Consider the following 11,719-nt stretch of genomic DNA (forward strand, 5'->3'; position numbering starts at 1 on the left):
CTTTTCCGCAAAAAATATTTTGTATTTTGTGGACCTAATTTTGTTATATTTCCTTATATATTTGTAATATCTTTTATTAAGAGAAGGGTAATTTAGTCATTTTGTACATAAAAATGGGTATTTTTAAAAATGGACAGCCAAAGGGGGCATTTTTGAAAAGGGGTATTGAAAAAGGGGCATTTTTGTGAGTCTCCCTAAATGTTATAGTAAATGTATGATTATAAAAGTTTAAGATATAAGAAATAATTCATATTTAAAATTGAAAATTATATTTCAAGAGAGTAATAGTATAAATTCACATTGACGAAAAAATATAAAGATTAATTGTATCTTAATATTAAATTATAGTAAAATATAACAATAAAAATAATACAATTATATCTATATTATTGTTTGTTTTCTAAATAAAAAATGAATATGTTTAAATATAGGTAAAAATCTAAATAAGTACTGTTGAGAAAATTTTAACAAATATATATCTTTCGTAAAATTATATTACGTTGAAGCATGAAAACCATATAATTAATAAAAGAAAATAAACGCTTACCAAAAAAAAATAAAAAAAAATAAACTAAAAAGATGAAAATGAGGAAATAGTTTTCAGTTAAGAATCAATTTAAAATTTTATTAAAGTGAGCATAGAAGATAAAAAAGAGTAGATGTTGGGAAGCGAACAAGTGCATCATAGAAGATGACGAAAAATATTTGAAGAGAAATTGAGTAATGCTTGAAGCATTGGATATATAAACGATATTCATCCGATCTATGTATGCATTAGCGGATAGTTTGATTTAGTATACCAGACTATCATATTCAACATCAGGTTAAATCGTCGAGCCATGTAAGCGTAGTAGGATAGATAAAATTAAGACATTCATGATTTTGTCAAAACTTTCCTTAAGGTATGATGGTCTTGCTTCAATAAGTAAATAATGCTCTCCAAACCTATTGAAGCGGCATGAATATTACGTTTAAATATTTTCATAAATTGATGTTCAAACTCAGCAAATTTACTTTTAGTATGAGGTACGAATATGTCAAAACATCAAGACAGTTATACTTACAAGATTTGTTTATGGAAATAACTCTCTTTTTGAAAAAAAAAAAATTTATTGATGACTACCAAGACCGATTCATCTTATATAACTTTTGTTATTACGCGGTACTTACTAAATATATTTTATAATATCTATGTTGTATATTGTTTTGTAAAATAAGTATGAATGTATATAGTTTTTAAAATTCAAATGATTATGATTATTCTTAACATTTTGTATTATACCCAGTTGAAATTTGATATCCCGCGCAACGCGCGGGCGAGTAAATCTAGTGAATACAACGTATCACCATCTTCACATCAGATTGATACTTAGATTAATCGATTTTTAGACTAATGGGGGTATTAGATTTCTTACAAAGAAAATTGACTCGTATATATAACTAAAATATTGTTAAGGAAAACATTTGTTTCTAATCAAGAAGTTGATTGTTCATATTTTTTTTGGATCGGAGATAAAAACAAGTTAAACTAGTCTCTCATATCGAACTCGTGATCTTGAGGTCACATGTCGACGTCTTTTCAAAAGAATTATTTATGATCAAAATGTTCTGTATTTATCATTTAAGCAAAAGAAAAATTAAAGCATTTGTAATCCATTGTTGTCTCTTTCATGGTAGTATATAGATGGTAGTATTATAGAATCCACAATTGAATGTCTATAGTGTATGAACACGGTGTGATTCAACTTCAGCAGCTAGATACTTCGGCCTTTATTTCAAAGATGACATCTACAAAATCTTTTTTTTTTTAAATCGGGAAAATATCAAAGAGAATCGAGTTAGAACTAACCAATATGTTGCCGAGTTTGGGGTGATGACAAAAAATATGGATGAGAGAACGCGTTTGACCTAGCAATTATTTAAATTATAGGGATGATTGAGCAATATTTTAAAGATAATATTAATTTATAAGATAGGTTAGATCTTGTAAGAATTTAGGAAAAATAGTACCATTTTTTTATATTTGACGGTTTAAATTCTATGGTTTAGATTATGGACTATTCTGTCAATCTATAATATTAAGACTCTCTTGTTATATTAGTTTATAAAATTTACTCTGTTTTATACTCACTCCGTCTCATAAAAAGTGTCGTTTTGTGATTTTAATGCAGTTTTTAAGACTAGTTCTTTTTTTTTATCCCTATTATTTCAGCTTATTAATTAGAAAGAAAATATTATGTAGCGTATTAATAAGGGGTATAAATAAAATTTGATTATTTTTCTTAATTTGTGTGAAAAATGGTAGAATAACATTTTTTGTGAAACAGAGTGAGTATTGATTAATATAATAAATATGTTCATCATAGAAATCATATATATTTAAGAATATATGTAATATTTAACATATATGTGAATGTTTCTATGAATCTAAAAATAGAAATACAACTGCCCTCTTTTTTGATGAAAGGACTTAAGTAATGAGAAGCTAACTCACTTCACAACAAAAGCAGAAATTAAAGAAATATCCTTCAACCAAGTCATCATCTCTCATCTCAACCACTCTCTTTCCTTGGCCAAGGTCAAACCCATATAAATTTATAGGTGTATTGCCATTACCATAGAACTTTTTTTATCTCATTGTCATAAATCTCTTTTCTATTACCATTACTTACACAACTTAAACTCTCATCAAACTGAATGTTTGTAAACAAATGGAGAGATTAGGGTTGAAAAGGATAAATTGAAAGAGTACACAACATCTATAGTATTCCCATCTTTTTACTGTATTTTAACCAATAAAAATTTATGGATTGGAGGCAAATTCATCGAATCTACAAGATCGGAAAAATCACAAATATATTATTGAGTGAAATAGCAAAATAATTAAACTATTTTAAGAGATTGATCACTTAAACACACAAAATACTGAAAATAAATCGTTATTTCGGAAAACTATATGTTTAATAAAATTTTGCAGCTTAGCATATAATCATTTCACCATTCCGCAATATTATCAAAATTTTGGTGTCGATAGATGAACCAATGTATCATCACTCTATCGAAAAAGAGTTTCGAGATTCCGAAGTTCGATCATTAACAACGGAAAAACAAAATTATTTGTTTTTTTTTCTTCTGAATAAACAACAAAATTATTTGTTTTGGTCTCTAGTTCGAAGAGATTATTAGGAGGAATCTAAACTTTTTTTACAAAACTAAAATCCAAAACAATTTAAGTACTACTACTAGAAAAGAACATAAATACACATTGGCATAGCTGCAACATAAATGGACACTTGCTATTGCATTTTCCAATGTCTATTCTCTGACTAAATTTGACCTTGTTCTTCTCTTTCTCATTACTCACCTTCTCAATGAAAGATCCGAAAACAGAAGAGAGATAAAAAAAAAAAAAAAAAGACTCTAAATATAGTTCTAGCCTTTATAGCCGATCCCAAAAAAGCTTTATCCTCTGCATTTACTTCTCCTCCTACTCACCACATCAAAAAACACACACATACACATACTTATACGCGTATAGAAAGAGACATAGATAGTCCCCATGCACCGTTCTTGTAACCAATCGTCTTACTTCATCAAAAACCAAACAATTGTCTTAAATTCTCTATGTTTCCAACACTAGTCGTCTCACTATCACAAGAACTCGAAGAAGCTTCTTTCATTCACTACTACTCTCACAGATCTCTTGTTTCTTGAAGAACAACAACAACAACGACAACAAAAATGCAGCAAAACTCTGTTCTTCTTGCTCTGTTTCTCCTCTGTTTTTCAATCGGGTCGGGTTCGGGTCAACCGGGTCAAAGAGACGATCTTCAAACTCTTCTCGAACTGAAGAACTCATTTATTACAAACCCAAAAGAAGAAAACCTTCTTCGAGATTGGAATTCCGGTGATCCCAATTTCTGCAACTGGACCGGCGTCACATGCGGTGGTGGTCGTGAAATAATCGGTTTAAATCTCTCCGGTTTAGGTTTAACCGGGTCAATTTCACCTTCAATCGGCCGGTTTAATAACCTAATCCACATCGATTTGTCTTCGAACCGTCTCGTTGGTCCCATCCCAACGACTCTCTCTAACCTCTCTTCTTCGTTGGAATCGTTGCATCTCTTCTCTAACCAACTCAGTGGCGAGTTACCGAGTCAACTCGGCTCACTCGTGAATCTCAAGTCGTTAAAACTCGGAGACAACGAGTTCAACGGAACAATCCCGGAGACGTTTGGGAACCTCGTCAACCTCCAGATGCTAGCTTTGGCCTCGTGTAGACTCACCGGTCTTATACCGAATCAACTCGGTAGACTCGTTCAGATCCAGGCTTTGAATCTACAAGACAACGAGCTCGAAGGACCGATTCCGGCGGAGATCGGAAACTGCACCAGCCTCGTAATGTTTTCCGCGGCGGTGAATCGTCTCAACGGGTCCTTACCGGCGGAGCTGAGTCGACTTAAGAACCTCCAGACACTAAATTTGAAGGAAAACACTTTCTCCGGTGAGATACCGAGTCAACTCGGTGATTTGGTTAATCTCAATTACCTTAATTTGATTAATAATGAATTACAAGGTTTGATTCCAAAGAGATTAACAGAGTTAAAGAATCTTCAAATACTTGATTTGTCTTCGAATAATCTCACCGGAGAAATACACGAAGAGTTCTGGCGAATGAATCAGCTTGTTGCTTTGGTTTTAGCGAAAAATCGTCTCTCTGGTTCGTTACCAAAGACTGTATGTTCTAACAACACAAGCTTGAAGCAACTTGTTCTGTCTGAAACTCAGCTTTCCGGCGAAATTCCGGTAGAAATCAGCAAATGTCGGTTACTAGAAGAGCTTGATTTGTCGAACAATACGCTCACAGGTCGAATCCCGGATTCGTTGTTTCAGCTCGTTGAACTCACGAATCTTTATCTTAACAACAATACCTTGGAGGGTACGTTATCTTCATCAATAGCTAACCTCACGAATCTACAAGAGTTTACTCTGTATCACAATAACTTGGAAGGCAAGGTACCGAAGGAAATCGGATTTCTTGGTAAATTGGAGATTATGTATCTATATGAGAATCGGTTTTCGGGTGAAATGCCGGTTGAGATTGGGAATTGCACGAAATTGAAGGAGATTGATTGGTATGGGAATCGTTTGAGTGGAGAGATTCCTTCTTCAATAGGAAGATTGAAAGAGCTTACTCGTCTTCACTTGAGGGAGAACGAGCTTGTAGGTAATATTCCCGCCAGTTTGGGTAACTGTCATCGAATGACGGTTATGGATTTAGCGGATAACCAGCTCTCGGGTTCGATTCCTTCCTCGTTCGGGTTCTTAACGGCGTTAGAACTGTTTATGATATACAACAATTCTCTTCAAGGAAATCTTCCGCATTCGCTTATCAACCTGAAGAATCTCACAAGAATAAATTTTTCCAGCAACAAGTTCAATGGTACGATTAGTCCGTTGTGCGGCTCAAGCTCTTATCTCTCGTTTGATGTCACAGACAATGGATTTGAGGGAGACATTCCTCTTGAGCTAGGTAAGTGTCTGAATCTTGATCGTTTAAGGCTAGGGAAGAATCAATTCACAGGAAGAATCCCTTGGACATTTGGGAAAATCCGTGAGCTGTCTTTGTTGGATATCTCGAGGAATTCTCTCACGGGAATCATACCGGTAGAGCTCGGTTTGTGCAAGAAGCTGACACACATTGATCTCAACGATAACTTTCTTTCAGGTGTTATACCTCCATGGCTTGGAAATCTTCCATTGTTGGGAGAGCTCAAGCTTTTTTCTAATCAGTTTGTTGGGTCCCTCCCTACTGAAATTTTCAACTTAACCAGTCTTCTTACGCTATCTCTAGATGGCAATTCACTTAACGGCTCGATCCCGCAAGAGATTGGAAACTTGGAAGCTCTCAATGCACTTAACCTCGAAAAGAATCAGCTTTCAGGTCCTCTTCCTTCATCAATAGGCAAGCTGAGCAAACTTTTCGAGCTTCGGTTATCAAGAAACGCTTTAACCGGAGAGATCCCAGTTGAGATTGGACAGCTACAAGATCTTCAAAGTGCTTTAGATCTCAGCTACAACAACTTTACCGGACGTATACCATCTACGATTTCGACGTTACATAAGCTAGAATCTCTTGATCTGTCTCACAATCAGCTTGTTGGAGAAGTTCCTGGCCAAATCGGTGACATGAAAAGCTTGGGATATCTCAATCTCTCTTACAACAACCTCGAAGGCAAACTAAAGAAACAGTTCTCTAGATGGCAAGCTGATGCATTTGTAGGCAATGCAGGTCTTTGTGGAAGCCCTCTTAGTCACTGCAACAGAGCTGGATCAAACAAGCAACGAAGTCTTAGTCCCAAAACCGTGGTTATAATCTCTGCAATTTCATCATTAGCAGCAATTGCTTTGATGGTACTTGTTATCGTCCTTTTCTTCAAGAAAAATCATGATCTTTTCAAGAAAGTGCGAGGCGGAAACAGCGCATTCTCATCGAACTCTTCTTCTTCACAAGCTCCTCTCTTTAGAAATGGAGGTGCAAAGTCAGATATAAAGTGGGATGACATTATGGAAGCTACACATTATCTTAACGACGAGTTCATCATTGGATCAGGAGGGTCAGGAAAAGTTTACAAAGCGGATTTGAGGAATGGTGAGACGATTGCTGTGAAGAAGATTCTTTGGAAAGATGATTTGATGTCAAACAAGAGCTTTAACAGAGAGGTTAAGACACTTGGAACAATCAGACATAGACATTTGGTTAAGCTAATGGGTTATTGCAGCAGCAAAGCGGAAGGCTTGAATCTGTTGATTTACGAGTATATGGCGAATGGAAGCGTTTGGGATTGGATTCACGCAAACGAGAAGACGAAGAAGAAGGAGATTCTTGATTGGGAAACAAGATTGAAAATAGCAGTTGGGTTGGCTCAAGGAGTGGAGTATCTTCATCATGACTGTGTTCCTCCGATTGTTCATCGCGATATTAAGTCGAGTAATGTGCTTCTTGATTCCAACATGGAAGCACATTTAGGAGATTTCGGACTCGCCAAGATCTTAACCGGGAATTATGACACCAACACAGAATCAAACACTATGTTTGCAGGCTCTTATGGTTACATCGCGCCAGGTACATGTCTTTCTCGGGTTTCTTAACTTCGATTCCACTGTTGAACCTAACGCTTTTGAAACCATTCTTTTTTTCACAGAGTATGCTTACTCGTTGAAGGCGACTGAGAAGAGCGATGTTTACAGTATGGGGATAGTCTTGATGGAGATAGTGACTGGTAAAATGCCAACCGAAACAATGTTTGATGAAGAGACGGATATGGTTAGATGGGTAGAGACGGTTCTTGATACGCCTCCGGGTTCTGAAGCAAGAGAGAAGCTGATTGATTCAGATCTTAAACCGCTTTTATCCCGCGAAGAAGATGCAGCTTACCAGGTTCTTGAAATAGCAATTCAGTGCACTAAAACTTATCCTCAAGAGAGACCATCTTCAAGACAAGCTAGTGACTACCTTCTTAATGTCTTCAACAATAGAGCTGCCAGTTACAGGGAAGTGCAAACTGATACCGATAAATAAAAGCTGAGTAAACTCAGACATATTTCTTCTTTTGAAAACTCTGTTTTGGTTGAGAGTAGATTGATGCATTATTTGCGTAGTAAACATATTTGTATTGCTTTCTTATGTTTCTTAAGACTTTTAACATATTCTTCAATTTTCTAATCTTGCTAAAGAAGAAAAAAATTACTATTGCTTAATTTAGAGATAAGTACTATTCGTTCATAATCATGTACCCAGTCTTTAGTACTTAGATAGTGTACTATATTTTAACATAGAAGATTTCGTTATAAAATATACTAACTTGTTATAAAATCCAAAAAAAAACCATAAATCTAACTTTCTTAAGTATACACACAATTATCCTTATCCCTTAAATAATATATTGAGTAAGAGCAAGTCCTAAGACTCAGCTTCTTCTCTAGATATTATTCTTTTCATTCTCTCCTTGCCTCTCTACTAGTCCTCTGTTTTCTTTTTCTGTTTACAGTTTTCAGAAACAGAGGACTAAAGAAGAGCAAAAGGAACATATTTTTTTTCATTCTGTTCTGTTCTTTTTTTCCCCTGTTCTAATCAATTTTGTTTGTTTTCGGCGTTCGTTGAAAGCGAAATCATTTCCTCGCAATCGCTTTCGATGATAGTTAATTTCTTTCATTGTTCTTGAGTGTAACAAAACAAAGCAATTTAAAAACAGAGCAGAGGATTTGTTTTGATCTTTATATTTTCAGCAAATGTCGTCTATAGAAATGGCTTCGAGGGATGGTAACAAGAAAGAAAAGAATCTCAAAGTTTTTGTTGGAGATCGTTTCAACAGCTGTCGTGTTATAATTGTCGATGATTCTGGAAGTAACAAAGATTGGAAAAGTAAAGAGGTTCTTGAATGTTTTTCAAGATCCTCTGTTTTTGAAACAGGGGAATCTCTGCAGATTCCTTCTTCTTATCCGCTAGAGACCAATTCCAATCCATTTTATAATCCGGGTCAACCTGAGACCTCGTCAAGAAATGGTGTTATCATGGGAGCTGTTCAGTTTTGGGAAGCTCGGTCGCAGCAGTCAAGCTCGAGTCTAAGTCAATCGCTAATTGATAGCAGGACAAGTTCTGGACTAAGTCTCTCCGACATTTCGAATTCGAGTTCATTTTCTGAATTTCTCAACGACCAGGCGAGAAAAAATAACGAAAGTAGTAGTGAAGAAATAGATTCAGACATGAGTAATGTTTCAAATTCTTATGAGAATGATGGAGAAGGAAGATGTTTTCTTGAGCTTGCTAGTTGTAGTACCCCTAGGATAAGAGGACGGCAAGCAAATGAAGATGTTTGTAAGATGATTTTGGGTAACCGAAAAAACGAGCTAGAATGGCTCGCTGGTCGCTACGCGGTTTCAAAGTTCTCGCCTCGCGGATGTGGGCGTCTTCAGGTACTTTTCTTTTATCTAAATTTGTAGTTTAATAGATTACACTTTAGACGATGTTACTTAAAATGACCACTTCCTTGTTATTTAGTATATGCTTAGAATCCGAAGTTTCGAAAGGTGCATTGGGACTCAAGAAAAATATCGGTCGAATATGAGGTTATTAATAGTTTTCTTCAATTATTTGAACTTCTAGAAGAGTTTTGAACCAAACTATATTGATTTTCATCAACTGAATCAAAATGCAGGGATAGATATAGGACAAATACTGAGAAGGGATCTGGGAGCAATCCGAATAGCGCAGTAGAAACTAAAAATTTGTCTAGACTAATATCTTTTCGGGTGGAGAATGTTTTGCAAGAAACAATGGATAAAAGTAACACAATGGAGAATCAGGCCGCCGCTTATAAGCCGGAAATTGCCAATAAACCCGTCTTTACTGAAGCGGCAAGCAATGAGAACGGTTCAAAGAAACCTGAAATTGAGAGGAAAGCTACAGAAGAAAAAGAAGGGTTGAGGAAAGCTATTGTGAAGGAAGGAGAAGAAACGAACAAAACCATGGAGATTGAGGAATATAGAAGCAACCCTCAAGAAGGGACATCAATGGTTTGTTTGGATAGAAGAAAGGAAGAAGAAACTGTAAGTCACGTATTAAGAGAGTGCGGTAAAGACGACATATTTTCACAAAACGATGAAGACACATCAAAAGCCGAGAAGCAAGAAGCTTCAGAACCGTTGTGCCTGATTCTTGAATCACCAATATTTCTAAATGATTTGGATGAAAATGAAACGGAATATGAAGAAAATGAAGATTACGATGGAGAGAGTGTGTATCATGATTGGATTAGCGATGTTTCGCGGCCACGAAGTTACTGGGAAGATCTCAAGAAAGAACGGGAGCTCGAGGTTATGAACAAGAATTCAGAGAAAGATGATATGTGGAACTTGATCAAGTGGTATGTTATGTGATCAATTCTTCTTTTTTAAGATTAGCTTTAGTAACTTTTCGATGTTTTAAGGATGTGATTGCTTGCGTAGGAGGACTGTTTCTAGCTTCCTCGAAGGTGGTTTTCGGGAAAAGATTGATAAAATCATGATCTCCTGTATGCAAAAGAGGTTAGAAGTAGAAAGCAATCTTGTAGAAGAAGAAGAAGAAGAAGATAACGAGGAGAGTTTGGTTGAGTGTTCAGCAAGGTGCCAAGAGAACCTAGAAGAAAATGAAACAGAGAAGGAAAATCTAGAACCAGTAACTGTAAGTGATGGTTTTAGCCACTATATCTTGATTGCGGCAACAATTTCTTTGAATACTAAGGATCATGCTTCTTAGGTCAATAGGGTTGCGTGTTGGTAAAGTAATAGATTTATGGTTAAAACAGGAAACACAGATGATATGTGATCTCAGAGAACAAATCAAACTGCTTCAAAGAGAAATGCTCGAACTAAAAATTTTGGTCAAATCTTGTGTCGATTTTCAAAAATCCATGCAATTCGAATCACTGTCTGGTGAGTAACATTGAAAACTATTCATGATCTAATTAAAATAATCATCTAGAATCCTCCATTGATGATGAAACATGAACTATGTCAAAATCAGTTTCAGATTCTCTGGAAAGAAATTGTTCTGTCTGCTTGGAGATGCCTATAGACTCGCTTCTATATAGGTACGTATGTCTGCTTGTAAAGCATAGAAAGCGATTGCTGTTAAAACGCAAACGCTGTAACGAAATTGCGGTTTTGTTTCGCAGGTGTGGACATATGTGAACTTGTCTGAATTGTGCTCATGAGCTTCAATGGAGTAGAAGGAAATGTCGGATCTGTATGGCTCTAATTGTTGATGTTGTGAGGGCATTTCTTGATTCTTAGGGCACAAGAAACAGACGGGAAAAACAAACTTTAACCTATTTCAGAAATTTAACTTAGTATATATAATCAGATTGTTTCACCTTACCAAGTAAAGTTTTTCTTTTATATTTTATAAACTTTTACATGTATATATAATAAGAATGTTTGTAATTTGTAAATATGGATTTCTCTAATTGTTGATTTTATGTAATCAGAATTTAATGTGTTGGCCAAAATCGTTGCAGCAAAAAACATGAAAATGATAGTATTCAAATAATTAAGGGACCCTTTGTAACGACTACAGATATAAATTGGCTAAAGACAAAGTTTTTAGATTGCCCAACATTGGTTGGACATATCTCTTGAACAGTTTCTTTCATCCTACTTAATATATAACTAGATAACAACCCGCACGATGTGCGGATGAAGTGATTCAAGTAAAATTATTATCCAGGATCCAAGATCCGTTTGTGTAAAACGAAATATGTTACAAATTTTTTTTTGTTTTATTCAAATTTGGGACTATTTCATATAAGAATATGTTTTACCCGTGAAATATTTGAACCTTGAATAAAACTTCAACGTTATAAAAAAGTATTGACGAAATGTTACCATTTATAGCAATATGTCTTTCCGTATGTTTTAAAGATTTCGAGATTTTGTAGTATAAAAAGAATTTTTTTTTTAATAAGTATAAGAAATCCAAAATTTAGCAAAGATGAGATATGATAGTTTCCAAGCTAAGATTTTGTAGTGTTCCAAATCTAAGATTCTTAGATTATGAATGGATTATTTACGAAATGGTTATAATGTAGCCAAATTTTGGTTTATATACAAATATGGTTATAATGTTTTTCTTCGAAAAGTTAGAACTCCTCCAAAAAATAGGATTTTAAGTTTTCGTAAC

General features: G+C 35.0%; 2 protein-coding genes across 3 annotated transcripts; both read left to right on the forward strand.

Annotated features, from left to right (window-relative positions):
• The first annotated feature begins 3,305 nt into the window (after window positions 1–3,305).
• Window positions 3,306–7,836, forward strand: LOC9301405 (LRR receptor-like serine/threonine-protein kinase GSO2). Its single transcript, XM_002863503.2, has 2 exons — window positions 3,306–7,126; window positions 7,206–7,836. The coding sequence occupies exons 1-2, from the start codon at window positions 3,742–3,744 to the stop codon at window positions 7,580–7,582; spliced, it is 3,762 nt and encodes a 1,253-aa protein (XP_002863549.1). The 5' UTR covers window positions 3,306–3,741; the 3' UTR covers window positions 7,583–7,836.
• Window positions 7,837–7,880: 44 nt separating this feature from the next.
• Window positions 7,881–11,155, forward strand: LOC9299626. 2 transcript variants are annotated; one of them, XM_021015975.1, is made up of 7 exons: window positions 7,881–8,976; window positions 9,062–9,129; window positions 9,219–9,926; window positions 10,009–10,222; window positions 10,347–10,473; window positions 10,565–10,631; window positions 10,716–11,155. In XM_021015975.1, exons 1-7 carry the CDS (start codon window positions 8,293–8,295, stop codon window positions 10,729–10,731), a joined length of 1,884 nt encoding a protein of 627 aa, XP_020871634.1. In that variant the 5' UTR covers window positions 7,881–8,292; the 3' UTR covers window positions 10,732–11,155. The 2 variants fall into 2 exon arrangements, with proteins under 2 accessions (XP_020871634.1, XP_002863550.2); XM_002863504.2 differs by having other exon boundaries at window positions 10,571–10,631.
• Window positions 11,156–11,719: the final 564 nt, after the last annotated feature.

Source organism: Arabidopsis lyrata, assembly GCF_000004255.2.
Source record: "Arabidopsis lyrata subsp. lyrata unplaced genomic scaffold ARALYscaffold_8, whole genome shotgun sequence".
Taxonomy (NCBI): Eukaryota; Viridiplantae; Streptophyta; class Magnoliopsida; order Brassicales; family Brassicaceae; genus Arabidopsis; species Arabidopsis lyrata.